This window comes from Columba livia, chromosome 13, assembly GCF_036013475.1.
Source record: "Columba livia isolate bColLiv1 breed racing homer chromosome 13, bColLiv1.pat.W.v2, whole genome shotgun sequence".
NCBI lineage: Eukaryota > Metazoa > Chordata > Aves > Columbiformes > Columbidae > Columba > Columba livia.
In genome coordinates, this window is record NC_088614.1 from 8,935,067 (window position 1) to 8,952,025 (window position 16,959).

General features: G+C 38.4%; 1 protein-coding gene across 7 annotated transcripts in view; it reads right to left on the reverse strand.

Moving 5' to 3' along the window:
• Positions 1 to 16,959, reverse strand: part of CDH13 (cadherin 13) — a 460,421-nt gene that overhangs the window by 81,688 nt on the left and 361,774 nt on the right. For all 7 annotated transcript variants that reach the window (XM_065028885.1, XM_005504744.3, XM_065028884.1 and 4 more), the window contains one exon: positions 4,939 to 5,079. In XM_065028885.1, coding sequence (XP_064884957.1) covers positions 4,939 to 5,079 — 141 coding nt within the window. The remainder of the gene's footprint in view (positions 1 to 4,938; positions 5,080 to 16,959) is intronic.

Sequence of the window (16,959 nt, forward strand, 5' to 3'; positions counted from 1 at the left end):
GATGACAGGAATAACAACCCCACCTTGGTCTCATTTCCTCTACTTTCCACGACCAGATAAATTATCTTCAAATTCTGCCTTACACCTGTGACAAATGCACCAGGGAATGTCTTTCAATTGTTTTCAAGGGGGCTTTTGGGCACCTGGAGCTTCAGATATGTCAAGTGTTAGTGAACGGCTACAAGAGTATGAAGTGGAAGTAAAGCTGAGTGAAAAGGTCAGAGCAAGTGTTTGTCTAGTGGAGGGGGTTTCTCAAGGGTAAGATATGCTTCATGGAGCCCTGCTAGCTGTATTTACAGCTCTACAAAAAAACAGGGTAGCCAAAGAGCTTGTCTCTGTTGATGCCTAGCCATCATGAAGCTGTTCTTTGTGCCAAAGTTTACTAACAGCTGTAGAGGCTTTGTTCTGCTCTGTTGAGTTTCTGAATGAATTCTGATTTTTCTGCATGTAAATTGTCCCACAGCCCAAAAAAAAGGGAGCCAAATGGAAATTCCAATATGCATTTTTTTTCATGTGATTTTGCTAAAACCGTTCTAGCCATTCCACAAAACTATTTCTCATGACAAAGCAGTACTGGAGACAGTTTGCTTCAATTTGAACAGGCTGCTAGAATTTAAGATGGTTCCCAGAATATTTAGAGCATAGTACAGCTCTATTTCTTAACTATTAGCCTGGCAACAGCTTCTTCTCATCTCTTCAGATCTGCTTATTGCTGCCTAAGTACCTCAGCTCAGTCATCCAGCCTTCCAATATCCAACATGAGAGAATGGTATGAAAACATGGGAAAAAGCCAACTTGGCTTGTCCTCACCACCTTGCTGAACCACACTGGCAGCTTCTGCTGCTTTTTGACTCTTTTCAGTCTGGTTTATACCCCATCTTCCCTTCCAGCAGGAAAGTGAAAGATGACTGGTACCCTGGTGGTGCTGCTGAACTAACGTGTAAGTCAAAGGACATCATGCTTTTGCTGAGATTTGCACACAACTATGGTCCTCAGTAGCGATTTCTTCAAATCAGATGTAAGGGTCTACAGGAGGGAGTTGCAGGAGAACCATCTGCCATTAACAGAATTGTTAGTATGTCCAAAGGTCCAGCTCACTGAGAAGACCCACAGAAAAAGGAATAAGATTAATTAGGAGTCCCAAACGGCAACATTTTCTTTGTAAGACAAGAAGAACACAAGTTGACTTTCAGATCACAGAACAAGAGGAGGTGAGATTCGTTTTTGGTTTTAAGTGTGCAAATTGAATGGACAGATCTGGTCTGTGATGGTAAGGTATATCTAGAATAGAAAACAGTAGTATCATGTCCAAGAGAGAAATTTTTGTAAAAGAACTATGGAAAAGAGAGCCAAGAGGAACCTTACAGGTGATTTTAGCTCAGTATTTGGTCCTCAATATGTGATTTAGCCAATAACAAGAATCAAGATAGGGACTCTCAAAGCTACAAACATGTTTCTCAACAGCCTGAGCTGAAAAATAAATCTCTTCGGATGGTGCTCTCAAAGTCTCGTATCCTCTTTGAACCGTGAGCAGACGGAGATACATATTGTACTCCGGGGCTGTTTTACCCCAGTGGGCAGCAGAACTGAATCAGAAGACAGTGCTAGAAGTCATAATAAATCATGGTGACAAAAAACCCATTCACTTACAGGTCTCTATAGGAATTGACGAATCATTTATTAAAGCACACCTTAGTCATTTCTTACTCTTTTATAAAACATTTATCAACAGGTATTCAAAATGTGAACAAATCATATTTTCTACTCAAGACTCACAGCACTAGTATACCTCAAATTTGACTGCAGTGATGTTTTGTCAAATGACACAAATTTTATTCTGCTCACAGGAGGCAAGCTTCTTTATTCAACTGGGAAATTAATTTCTAAGATCATGTATTCCTAAAAATCTAAACTAGGAAAAATATTTTCCCAAATATCAGTCTCCTGATATGACAGAATTCTTTCTCTTTTACATTTCTTTATGTTGGAAATGGATGAAATTGAAGGTGAGGATGGAAGTAGCAGAAAGAGGAATTGTTTCAAGAATGAGACTGTTCTCTGGCAAAATGAAATCTCTCTTATGAGGAAGGGAGAAAACTCTGATGCATCCCACTATTTTTCAGTGTATGACTAGGGATGTGCTGCTGTCCCAAATCTGTGATGAAGGACAGATGTGAGATCCAGGTGGACTGTAGAAAAATCACCCTCTTAAGCCACATTACTGCATTCTTCTCTGAAGCACTTGGTAGTATTTACTAAGGAAAGACAGTATACATTATATTAAGGAAAAATAAAGTATTACTAAAGAGCAGTAGTGCAAGCTTCTTCCTTGGTAACAGATACTTTGAAAAATCAGGACAGAAGCCAGAACAGGGAGGCAAAATACTCAATGGAATCCCATTTTTGAGCATATACTCTGCATTTAGTAATGGTATACACCCATAAGTAGGATTGGTTGGACTATTTTTTTGGAGGAGGAAGAATAGACAGGAAGAAATCAAATCCATGTTATTGTTATGTTGAAACAATGTTTTTCCTCCACTGGGTCTTCGGGAAGATGTGGGCAGAACCCTGCCTACAGGAACAGATACAAGAGAAGTATTTTGCCAGATTGTAGCTTCCAGCAGATGCTACATTGCCAGTTTCTCATCAAACTTCAACCACAGTGTCATCAACTGCAGACTAAAATCACTGTTTTGCAGCATACAACACTGCAGTGGTCTGCCATCAATTGTTAAACTGACACAAGACATAATTCTCACTTTTCTTAATGTGCCAGGTATCATATAGAAACAACACTCAGCACCATCAGCATTTACTCTGATTGCCACACAGTCTGAATCCCCTGCAGTATACAAATCAGCTATCAGATCTTCCAGAATGATCAATTCCTGCTCTTTGCTTTGCGTCATTTCTGACTTTCACATAAGTAATCCCTTGCTGCTGAAGAAAAGTTGAGACTAAGCCCTTAACTTGCCAGAAAGGAAATGCCAAATTGCTCTCTGTGATACAAAATACACATTGTATTCAGTAATAATTCACAAAATTAACTTTAAAACTTCCATATTATAGAAATAGGGTTGTAAATTTTAAAGACTTATTGAAAGAGAGGCCACTAACTTTACAAGTATGCCTATTTTCATTCTCTATAATTCAAATCTGTCATGACAACCCGCCATTGTGACATTTTAAAAGGTAGACCTTGTTACCTCACCTGGGATTTTTGGAAGAACTCTTAGAATACTTCTCTTAGGCATTAAAGATGAAATTATTTAACCCCCTGGAGGGCATTTTACAGCGTCTAACAGCACCTTTGGGACTAAGCAGGCACCCAAGTGTTTTAACACGCTTGTCCAAATTACAGGAGAGAACTATTAGGTCAAACAGGACATATAATTAAAGAAAGATTTATTCGAAGGAAGAAATCTCAAAGTTTGGAAATCCAAGTAGGTAGGACGCCAAATGACTTGAGTTGCTATCAATATCAATACAATTACTTCCTATTTCTAAATACACCGAGTTGTCCTTTTTAATTTTTATGTTCTGGAGGGCTAAGAAAAATCTAATGTTTTAAATATATTATAACTATTGATTGTCAGGAAACAACCTTCAGAGCATTAAAAGCCTGATCTGAATGGTAATTCTAAGGGAATTAATAGTTTGATCAAAGTCACTTAGTTTTCACCTAGGTACTTGAAAGGTTTGGATCAGGCTCTCCATGGTACTTTTACAGCGACTGAAATGCTCTTGTCAAAGCATTTTACTGAAGTAATTATAGCCATTATCACTGATTAGTGAAAACTACTATTCCTGTTGGCAAAATTGTCATTGTTTCTTATTTTTTCTTCCCGCTTTCAAAAAAATCTTCTCCATCCATTTTTAACCAGGTCATCCAGTTCAAATTTATAAAGTAAATAATTATTCAAGTAAAATTGCAGTAATTTGTTTCAAAATAATGTTGTAAAACCATTAAAATTAGGCCAGAAAAAAATATATATATACTTTAGGGAAAAAAACCAAGACTTTTATGGCAACAGACTTCTGTTTCTTCTTCTAAAATTACCTGAAAATCAGGATCCCTCATGCTTACTTCTCATCTTTTGGTTGTATTCCTGAAAAACTGCAGAGCCTCAGGAAAATTTTACAGCAAAATCCAAAACAGCTGTTTTTAGGTAAAACTTTTGACAGTCTCTAAGTCTCTCCAGATAACAGAGGTGGGGGGGGGATCAAAAAATCAAACTAATAATAAATGTAAGTGAGGGAAGCAAGCTGGGCAGGAAATCTGGTAGATGCTTTGCCTGGAACTAGAAAATTTGCTGTAGCACTATTACACCCTCCTGCAGGCAGTGAATATCTTTTGGTTTGGTTTGGGTGTTTTTCAGACTTCTCAGCCTTCTTCAGTGGAATTAACTTGCAGGGAAAAAAAAACCCTCCTTGCAAATTCCACCTGCAGGTTAGATTTAAAGCTTTTAGGACTAGAGTTTTCATTACAGAACGCTCCACACTATCTGTCTCACAGGTGAAACGCTGAAGCCAGGACAAAACTTGTTGCTTTCATCCATGTCCTTGACCATCAAAAGCCCTAAGCTAGAACACAGGCAGGAGGGAATTCTCTGTTATGTTCTGTAGGAGCAAAAGGAGAAAGTTTCCACCAGCAAACTTATTTTACAGGTTTGTATCCAACCACGTTTTCATAGCCAACCTCTGAATGATATCTCTTGCCATGAATTTTTACCTTGTGGTTACATTTTGCTTTGGAAATGATGTATACAAATTTATTCATGTAAAAGAATAAACGAGCAGCTCCAGGGGAGTCTTTCACATTGAGATAAAACGTCCTTAAGGAATTCCTTTCATTACGGGACATTTCTATATTTAGAAATAAGTTAATTACTATTACATGCACCATTTTGTAGAACACAGATGGCAAACTCTTACCTCTTTCTTGGTAAATTCTGGCGGATGGTCATTTTTGTCGTCAATAAGAATAGTGGCAGTTGCTGTGCCAGTTAGTCCCACATCAAGACCACCCATATCCTTGGCTTCTATAACTAGCTCATATTTCGGGGTTTCCATAGTCTGAAAAATTAAGAGAAAAGGAAAGATGACCAAAACAAACAAAGAAACACCACCAAAACTACAACAGATTACATACTACTTTTGCTTCACATTAAAATAACACACAAGCAACCTAAAATTTAATTTGGCCTGATAAAACACAGCATAAAAACGAATCTCTGATCATAGTGTTTTACCAAGAGAAGCACAGCTTTCTATGAGCTTCAGTTGTTAAAATGGAAACCTCATTTGGAATACAGTATGAAGGCATACAGATTATTATTGGTAAACAGTATATGATCTATCCTGTTATTTAAGGAGAATAAGAAGAGGAAAGAAATGAAAATATACCTGCTCTTTAAGAGTAAGCTCTCACTTCAGTGCACCAATATTTAGCAGCTTGCTTCATCAGTGTTATGATGGGTAAATAATTAAATACTAATGTCACAATCTACATATAAATTCACTTTATCTTATTAAATTGCATTCATTCTGTGTATTAGCATTTAGAATGGTAATCTAAGTTTGCTTCACTGTACAAAACAAGAAAGTACTTTCTAAAATGGGTAACGACTGCCAGTTATTGTAGTGAGAAAATGTGCATGTTTACTTCTATAATATCTAGTTCCTATGCCACAATAATACTTAAGTGACTTCCCAACTATTGTAGAGCCAGATAGGTCCATAGTAGAAGTCATCCTTAATATCTCTCCCCCAAAAGACAGCCATAATTTGGGGAAAAGAAAAAAAGAAGTGTCTAACTCTACAATGGGAATGTTACACATTTCTAATTCACCCCTCTCGCCTTATGCACAAAAGCACATCTGTTTGTAAACTGGACAACAGGGCAGTAACACATCCCGTCAGAGGAAGCTATTACGAGCATCAGAACCTGCTCCCATGGAATTTGTAGAGAATTTTGACATGGATTAAGCTGGAGACAAGACTGGGCACCTAATGAAAATGAATATTTTCCCAATTTGTATGGCTCCCTTATATGGAACCATCTGCTCAAAGACCATATGTGCTGCATCATCAATGGAGGACACAGATGGGAAAGTGCTGCAGTCACCTTTAAAACTATATGGTAAGAATGTCACATGTGCTCAGAAATGTTTTTTTCGGACCTTCCTTGAAAAATAAGTCTGAATCTCAGGAGCAAAGCAACATAATGATGCCTGAAACAGTGTCTAGGGTACCACTGCTAGAGGGCTTTTTTAACCTCAGACCAGCTCTATTAGCCAACTGTGTTTACAAGAAGCAAGACTACACATCTTTGACATGACTCATCCTGTGTCCTTCATCTAACACTTTTCCAGGGAATTAACATGCAGGGAGACAACTGGTGTGAAAGTCTGCACAGCAACACAGTGATCTCTGTCTACCACCCATACGCTGCCTTACACAGCAGCATCAAGGAAGCTGAAGTGGAGCTTATCCCGTATCAGAGAACACAGAATCACAGAATAGTCTGGGTCAGAAGAGACCTTCAGAGGTCATCTCCTGCAATCCCCCTGCCATGAGCAGAGACATCTTCAAATAGATGAGGTTGCTCAGAGCCCGTCCAGCCTGGCCTGGGACGTCTCCAGGGATGGTTCATCCACCACCTCTCTGGCCAACCTGGGCCAGGCTCTCACCACCCTCAGTGTAAAAAATTTATTCCTTATATCTAGTCTGAATCTTCCCTCCTTTAGTTTAAAACCATCATCCCTTATCCTGTCGCAACAGGCCCTGCTAAAAAGTCTGTCCCCTACCTTTCTTATTGTCCCCTTTTAAGCACCGAAAGGCCACAATAGGGTCTCCCTGGAGCCTTCTCTTCTCCAGCTGAACACCCCAACTCTCTCAGCCTGTCGTCCCAGCAGAGCTGTTCCAGCCTCGGATCATTTCTGTGGCTCCTCTGGTCCCGCTCCAACCCCCAAGTCCTTCTCCACAGGGCTGCCCCCAATCCATTCATCTACCACCCTGTATCACACCATTTAAAATTTTAAAAGACATTTCTCACCTCTAGCCCAGCAAAGCAACCTTTCAGGCCACACAGTCTTCTCTGCGGCTAAATAATTTGAAAGCATTCACTAAATACTGCATTTTGCATTATGTGACACCTTTCTTGGAGCATGTGTAAGGAGGAAATTCCAATTCCTTAGTAGGTAGATCTTGAAGAATTTTTAGGCCATAAGGGAAGCAACTGTATCAGTTGCTTATCAGATCAGCTATTACAAATAAATACATTTGCATGTAAAATCAGTGAGTCAAGCCAGAAGATGTATTTAGTTCCAAAAACATACGGACTACTAGAAAATCAGATGCCACTGCCACTTTAGAGGATCCTAAGAAATGTATTTCCTTAAGCCTTACAATATTATTGCAAGAAATTCATCTCAGACAACAGCAAACCCAGAACAGGATTTTGATTTATAACATCATATAAATATACACAGAGAAATATTGCTGACATGTCTCCAAGACATATTCAGATTACAGAGTGGAACAAAATTTACAGTTTTCATATATTCGTTGTCTAAAATGTTTTCAATGTATTAAAACCTGAATGGAGTTTCTCTACCCTCCCCCAATGTAACTTTTTATTTATTTTGATTAGGAATTATTATTATTGTATGGAAAACTTGCAAAGCCATTTATCACTTCATGCTTATAAGACTCTTTGCTCAGAAAGAGGCTCATTTTGCTCACAAATTGGTCTTTTTTCCTCTGAAAACCGTCCCATTTTCTGTTGAAAGCAAGCCCATTTATGCTAGAACTTGTGTCTACTACAGCACAAACTTCTGTGACAGGAGTCCAGTGTTTAAGCTCGCAACAGAATGTGACAAACATTGAATTTTGAGTAGTATTTCGTATCATTATGAATACTTCACACTCTCCTCCTATGCGACACTTTCTACATCTAGTTCTGTCACCAAATATTTGCTTTGTTAGAGAAAGCAACTCCTAACAGATCCAAACCTGAGATCAGAGGCATGTTGCCATCAGATGCTCTCTTTACACTAACAGGCTGCACGCAAAGGACTTTTTAGCATTTCTCAGACTTCTAGCCCAGTTAATTCAGGCACTAGTAGCGATTATTTACATCTGTGTGATTTATCACAATACTGGTAAATACTGGGAGGTGGGAGTAGGGACCTGTGGACAGAGGGGGTTTCCCTGTGCTCTTATTAACCCCGTTCCCAGCCGGTGACACTGGAGGGCAGGGCCTGCAGTACAACACGTCGTGGCAACTCCTTGTCTTTTCATCTTCACGGGGCTCAGGCTTTTTACCCCAGTGTGGTCTCTCCCTGCATGTACTCCCATCTTGTGAGAAAAGAGAGCTCCTGAAGGTGGGCAGTAGAGGAGAAAAGCAACCTCTTTTCGCCATCTCCACCCCTGCTACACCTTGTAGGTTAGGAGTAAATGCAGCAACCACTATTGGTAGTATTTTGGGACCTCATGGTTGCTCAAGACTGTTGCCCACCATGACATTGCCTGTCACTAAACCTCAGCTACCTGCTTCTCAAAGCAGTGACCAAGCCACTTCAAGCTCTTGCTTACAAAAATAATCCAATTAATCCCATTTGGATAGCAAGATGTTAGCAATATAAATATGCAAAAACTCTCAACAAAGTGGATCTGCAGCTAAAAAGCATAATAGATTGTTTTAATTAATGAACATTAAGTTGCTGTTTGTGTAGCTTATTATTTATCAACGGTGACTTTGTGGAGTGTAGCACTGTTGAGAGGGTTTGCATAATTACAGCAGGAGAACCATTCCTTTTCCCATAAATTTTCGCTCTAGTCATTTAACCACAGCAGGGGTGACACTGGCAAATGGTTTGGTTTGCCAAGGAGGTGAGCTGTGTCTTAACTGTTTTTCTTCAAAGGTCCACCCACTGACATTCTCCCCAGAGTTAACATTCCTATCAGATTTCGCTCCCCTGCCGCCTTGACACAACTGGTTCAGCACTAGTGAGTAACAAGCAGCCAGAAAGGCATTTTTTCAGATTTCAGATTCCTGACAAGGCCAGCAGGATCTAATCACAACAGAGGGAAATAAACAGCTCAGATACACACAGGTGGAATGAAACAAGTGATCACTTTTAGGTAGTGCTGAGTGAAACCAGATAATGATCATTTTCTGCAGAGCTTTAATCTTTTAATATTTCCTGCAGATACAACAAGAAAGAATCAGTGACTGAAGAGAAATAAGCCAGGTCTGGTATTTCACACCACCAACACTAGCAGTCCAAGTCTTGGTATGGGCTATCACTTGCAGGCTGTAAGATATTCAAGGACCATTGAAATTTGGCTGGAATTGACAGCATCCTCAGTACAGCTGGACTGAAAATGTAAGATGGAAACAAGTGGAATTACTTGCATGATTACAAGAACAGTTTAGGATCCCTAGGTGACCACTAGTATTTTCAAATGTGTCCAAATCCTCAATTTCCAGTTATATGCAGGGACTCTCAGAGCCTTGGTATTGCTAGAACAACAACAAATCCCCTCTCTGCAACTTCAGATGTCCAGAACTTTTAGAAGCCTGACCAATGTATCTCCCCTTCTTTATTTTCCAGTAAGGAAGAGTGATCACTCAGGAAATTGAAGTTTTCCCTGATGCCTGGCATTTTTCCTTCTATCTTTGGACACTTATTAGAAATTGTCTAGTTTTTGGAGCATCAATGCCATAGAGCCAAAGGAGACAAACAGTTCCTGTATTTCTCTCAGGAGCTTGGTGCTCCATAGTGCACATAGACTGGTGCATGACTAAAGCTGGTTGAAGATCTCAATGACTTCATAAAGATCACAAAAAGCAGCACCAAAGTGAGGAACAAAAATCACTTTCTAGCACTGTATTAAAGATGCGTATCTAAGCAGCGAATTATTGTTTATCTAGATTTGATGGCCCTGGTAATCTCACCTCTGGTTATGGGAGGAGAGAGGCAAAAACCTAGTTTTGCTTAACTTCTGAAGTTCAAAAATTTCAGTCAAACTTTTTATTTTAATAGAAAGAAAAGCAGAATAAGTAAAGCAGATTCACAAGAAAAAAACAGAATATGAGAAAACTCTTTTAACAAAGACCTCTTTTTGTCATTGATACCTGAAGCAGTTATGACTAAATCTAATCTCTAAAGCTGGCATATAGATTGCACATGTATGAAAAGCACTTCATTCTGGCTGAAAATTGAAATCCTGGTCACCATTAGAGTCAGTCAGATATAACATACCTTGAGAAGCCTGTTTACTAAAATAATGTTTTCAGTTTTTCCAATATAACTATTGAGTTATTTTCAGAAGAGAATATATTTTCTGGAAGGTCACACTATGGGGTATTTCAAAATCCATTTGCAACACCGAAGCTAAACTAAGAAGAATTTGGATCACGGCTTAATCTTCTTTGTATTATGTGAAGATGGACTGGGTTCAGAATTTCAGGCTACTTTAGTCTTTTATTTAATCTGTAATTCAAAGACATTTGAAGAGGAGTTCAACATATTTTCTTGCTGGTCTTTGAGACATTGTTTTTACTACCAGTATTTAAATTATCTTGGGGGGGAGGGAGGGTAGAAAAGGATCGTTTTGGCAAATGTAATTTTTCCCTTTTGTGTTTATTCACATTATCAGCCTGCTACTCAACTCAGTATATTTTGTAGTTTCTCATTTTGTGAATTTTTGGATCCTACTAAGGCTTTCAGGCTATGAATCCCTGCCTCACACCAGCACCCAGCTAAAAGCAGCAGATGGGCATCAAAGTCTGGAAAACAACAGGACTCCAGAAAACATCTCTTTGGAGTTTCCTCCTGGCCATGTGTCCCCCATGAAGTGTCATTAGTGTCGTTAGTCAAGTCCTCACCCAGTGCTCTCCAGTCACAGTGAGAGACCCGTGACCTGCATGTCCATTAAAGGACACACCCAGTGTCACAACACCCAGGTCTTCATTTGGTGCTTCATGTAAAAAAAACCTGGGGAGAACAGAAATTCCTGAATTCACATAAAGTACTCAGTTGCTAAGATCAAAACAAACACTGTTTGGGAAGCAAACACTGTACAGAATATTCAATACTCTTGTAACAGTATCCTTAAGTATCCTTTCAGGCTACCTTAATGCTTATTGCCCATAGAGAGGTTTTTCACTATTTCACGGATATTAGTATTTTCTATAATAATGCAACAAAGTCTCAACACTTCTATTTATTTATTCTGTTCATAAACTATGTATTCATGCATAATACTGTATCAGTAGTGTGCTGCCATATCGCAGTTTTTACCAATGCCTTTTTAATATAATGCTAACCAGAAAGAAAAATTCTTAGGATTGAAATAATTTCAGTTCATGCTAAATAAATGTTTGTGTTCGTTTCAGATGATAATTGCATATAATAGGTACTGAATATTTCCTATTAAGACATAATCAATGTTCTTGTTGAGTAACAATATCAACATTCAATCTAACATTGTTCCAGAGTATGCTGTCAGGATTTTGAGAAACATAGAATAAAAAAAAGGAAGCAATGTGACTATTAACAGCTTTAACAGCAATAGTGCTTTTATAATTATAATATCAGCCTTTATTTTAAATGCCAATTGCTGCTTCGCAAAAAGGGCAATATCCAGCCTTTGCATTCAAAGCTTGAATTACAGTTTGATTAATATAAAAGCCCAAACAATTTTGTAAAGTAAATCCTCTTTAGCTCACCAATTTCCATTTTTTTTAATATCATAAAGGAAGGCCTACAGTTTAATCACTGTAATAATGTACTTCTGTTATGAAGAAAATCAATATCTATTTACTACCCACAGGAGACATATAGTTCATAGGCACATCTGGAAGCAAAAGGAAGACTAAATTTTCTCCTTCAGCAGTTACTGTTAAAAAGGAGATTGCTCCAAAGATTTGGATACAAATAGCTTTCCTGTCCAGAGATATTTGTTCCCCATCAAGAGGAAATCTGTAACTATTTTATATACAGTATGTATAGAATCAAGACTTTAATTCTTCATAATCCTGACATAGCTATATGGCTGATATACAAAGGTATGTTTGCTATATTTTACATGGAAATACAGGAACTATATTTCCAATATTTTGTGTGAAATTATCACTTTTGACTGATATGCAAATCAGGATTTAGAATTGCCTTTGAATTCGTACCATTTTGGAAAAGGCTGCTAAACATGATGGGGTGACAACATTTCCTTGAAGAAATATTAGAAATCTGCAGAGCAAGACTATTTGTTTACTGCTCACTCACTTGCTGTACAAACGTGCATCTCAGCTCTTACATACAAGTATTTGTGCAGACATTAACTTGGCTTAATGGCACATCCTTACATCGGGAATGCTATTAATAAGGAATTTCTCCTTGGGTACAGATCATCATGTTCCTAGGACAGAACAGTGACTGAAGCTCCATTTAGTCTGAGGTATTTCATTTAAATTATTATCGTCAGTTAAGCTCAAAAATAAGCCCTAGGAAGAGAGCAAATATTCAGTATTCTTAAAAGACATAACACCACTGAAGTGAGTACCCCTAATTTTTACCAGCCAAAGACATTTCCCTGTGTATAACTTGTTTGGAACAGAGTGACATGTTGATTTGCAACAGCTACTCACTAGATGCTCATGGTTTGGGAAAAGAAACATTTTCCATGTCCACTGCACTAGAAGTATAGAGAACTATTACAAATTTGAATAGCAATGGAGAATAAGAATCACAATGTCGCAAGGAAAATACTTGCTGTCAAATGTCATTAAATTATACTTTCTTTTTTTTTTTAAACACAAGCTATGTTTCAGCTTTTCTTCTAGACCAATGTATGTAATTTCAATTTTTTTTTTTTCAGGAAAAAAAATTCAGTTGTTCCTCGTAATTAAACAGTGCTGCAGAAACCTTTCATTCCACTGTGAAAGCATCAATTATTATGTAACTTCTCTTGCTGATTTTAGACCATTTAATCACTCTATTATTATTACGTACTTGAAGGTGTCAGGAATGCATACAACTACCACACTCATCTTACCAAAACCTTCTGTCAACAGCAAACAATAGCTACAGTGAGTGTCTGCTCCCCAGTACTAGGTCTGAATAAAGAAAAAATAACTACAGTACAGTTTATATGCAACTATAGGCCCTGATATATGCAAACAAATATTCCCTTTGTGTTTACATGTCACTAAGGCTGTCATTACTGTTCTGCCCTCCCAGATGTAGGAGCCGCCATTCTTCCCAATTCTGATTAATACATTTTTAAGGGCATATTGAAACTACTACACACTCTGCCAGTTGATGCTTCATTGGTTTTACAAAGGTAAGAGCTTGAAAAGAGCATATCGAAAGAGCTTTGCCTTAGAATAAATAAATGTCTGCATTAGCACATCCCATGGGATGAGGGAAGGTAAGATTGAGTTCTCCTGTCTGAACAGGACATTCAACCTGGTTGTCTCGGCTGCTTCAGAAAGTACTAAACCTCAAGCTAGCTGTCAGGAGCACTCAAGATAAGAACTCCCTTCTGGATTATGGATATTTATTTCAACATAGCTTTTTTTTTTTCCCTTCCAAATCACTACCTTTCTGTAACAAATGTTCATTTCAACAAATCAATATATTTCCATAAAAACTGTTCTCCTATAATACTCAATCAGCTCTATTTGCAGTGTTAATTACATATTTCATTTTAACAGTCACAATTTGCTATTCAAATAACCTGCAGACCAAGAGATATTTGCTGAAAAAATGTTCAAATAATTTTCAGCCATTAATGTATTAGAGTTGCACAACCTGTTTGCAGACAATTTGTGAAGAGGAAGAAGGGTAAAGTCGTTTTAATAAATTATTAGTTGCAATTTATTGAATCATTCTTAGTCCCTGCCGTAGGTTGAAATGAGCCTGTTTAAATTCAAAAAATATAAAAGGAGAGACAAGTTTCTCCAACCCAGTAACCTACCACAGTTATCAGTAGAGACAGCTTTTCAAATATCTCTATATGAAAATACCTCTGCCAAGAGAATTCCCCAAGTATAGGAAGGGTGTAAAGGCCACATGATAAGCATCAATACACAGAGATGACTGAAGGTGTTCTGCTGCAACTTTGAGAAAAAATCACGAGCAGCCCCCAAAGTGTTCAAGCCTGGAAAGATCCTCAGCCCAGCATAAATCAGCACAGATCCACTGACTTTACATGGGCTACCTAAGTTTATTTGTACGCCTATTAAGCTATAACTCACCATGTTCATGAATGAACATGCATATATGCTTTCACGCCATAAGATGCTTGTGCCTTTTGTAAAACTGGCAGGTTTCCATGGGTTTGCATTTAAAGGAAAGCAGAACTAAATGCCAGACGCTGCCTTCCACATCATCAGGAGTATGAGAGCCAAAGGTCTCAAAACAAGTATCTAAACTCTTCAAAAGAGGAGGATCAAGGTAATATTTTCCACCTTGTTGCGGGTATAAAACCACTAGAATTAGGGAAACCTTGTTCATCAGTAATCGCAAGACATTGTCTATGCCTGTGTTTGTGCAACATAGACTCTGGAAACTAATGAGAAGTTCCAGGTATTTAACCCACTGGGAAGAGGGATCAATCCGTGCTATAAATATTTCATACAAGAGCAATAACATGCAGCTGGTCAGCACTCCCCTCTGTTTACTGGAAACAAATTGCTTTCCTAAATTGTGTGGACAGCAGCCAATGCCAGTTATCGGGGATCTCACTGGTAAACACACATTATACCTGCAGCCCTGAAACACGGGAATCCTTCACTAAGCAAAAAAATAAAAGGCTCTGCCAAGCATACTTATCGGTGCTTGGATTTGCTTCGCCTTGAGTCTGAATTAGGCTCAAGTAGCCCTGAAGTGTTTCCTGCATGTTTTGCAGGAGGATCCCAAACAGTTCCAAAAGGTAAATACTGTGTTTCATGAAAGTGTGTCCCAGAACAGGCATCACCAAAACAGAGAAAAAAAAAAAAAAAGCTGAAGTTTTATCTTCTTAAGGTGCTGAGAAGTGGTTTTGGACAAGGCAGAGGTAATACTTGAAGCAGTTCAACCTAAGCCTATTCCCAACACCTCCCTTTCCTCGCAAAATGAGCTCCGACACAAGCAGAAACCAACAACACAGGTTGTCCTGGACACTATAGGTCTCTGTACTACCAGACTGCACTTATTAGCACACGTGTTAGGGAATACATTGCAGGAAACTAAGTGAAACCTAATTCTGACTATTTTATTATCTGCCACCATCAAGCAATCTATCATCTCACCAGAGCTGAATTTAGATTAATGAAGTTTATACCACCAAGATCTGCCTGGACACCAGTGCAACATTTGTACTGATCTACCTCATGATTCCAAGACACCCCAGGCCCATACAGATCCTTTCTTCACCTTTCCAGCAAACATCAAATCCTAGATGGACGTTCAGGCAAGTCAAGTTCGTTTAAATGCATCCAGTTGACAACAACAATCCCAGAGAGAACTGCTTGACCACATGCCCGTGCAAGGTTTGCATGTCCTGTTGCTTTAGCACTGATCAGGAAAGACCTTTTTAAATTAACTTTCCTACTGTTTACACTTACTACATGCTCCAGTTTGCATCACTAAGAGTGTGGCAACCGGATTTCTTTCAGGATAAATTCAGCTAAAGAAAGGGCCTTGGGCATCACCTAATTTTTTCCAGCCATCAGTGTGATTCAGTCTGGGGGACCAGACTAGAGCTGTCTGAAGTGAAAATTTGCGGTGTACAGTATGGATGCTGGATCCTCAGCATGAACTATTTTGCTCTACAGATCTGCTTCTACTGGTCTACTCTATCTGCTTGTACAGAAATAGCATTACAATCCACAACAAACCAGACAGCTATGGAGTTTATAGTATCTATTAACAACTAATGACAGTAATCTCTTACCCCAGACCAGGCAAGGAGACGACGACAGCAGTGACAAGAACTGCTAGATCTCCCAAAGATCCAAAGCCTGTGACACAACAAGCGTGGCAGTTGCAAGACAAGGATGAACCATCTGATAAACCACCTGACAGTACTTGATGCACAGGCTTTTAAAGTAGATGCTTCCTCCTTACCCCCAAATAGCATCACTAGATCTACAAAAGATTAACATTATTCCTGTGCCCAGTTTATACTGAAGAATGTGAACAAGGCCATTTATTCGCTGAGGTCTGTGACAGATCATTGGGAAATAGGTTTCTTGAGGATCTTTGCAGAGCAGCTGAAAATGAAAGTTTTCCTTGAGTTTCAATTCATAATCATCTAAACCAATATTCTCTGCCTAGGTAATAAAAGATAAGAAGTTTTATGATACCTGCCTAATGCCAAGTCTTTACATAATCTGTTATCACATGAATCAAAATGAAGCTTACTGGGTTAATGTCAGAAATCACATTCTCAGAAATTAGGTGCACTTAGATTATATTTCCCTCCATAAACATTCCAATTCCCACAACAGAAAGCAATGTTACAAAGGTCAGGATGGAAATTGTGTTTCTGCTGTGTAATCTGCCTTGCAAATTTGTACCAGTGGTCAAAATGCCCAGAAAACTCAATTACTGACTTGTTATGACAACCATACATCAGCAGGCCTAGGCAGACAGAGGTTATTTCTAAAATTAGGACCCTAATGCAAAAAGCATATTCTGTGATTCCAGATGTACAACCTTTGCCTGATGTTTATATTGTCAAATATGAATGGAAGCACTGTCTATTATTTCAGGCATATTATCAGGAACATAATATTCTAGTTAAATAGGGTGCATTCTAAGTTGGAGTTGGAAAGGAAAAAAAACCCTCCATCTCTGTTTGAACCATTTACATGTGACACTCTAATCAAAATAGTCACCTGATATTACTTTTAATTACTTTTATAATTTTTCCTTTAACTTCAGTGTTTTATGCAAATGT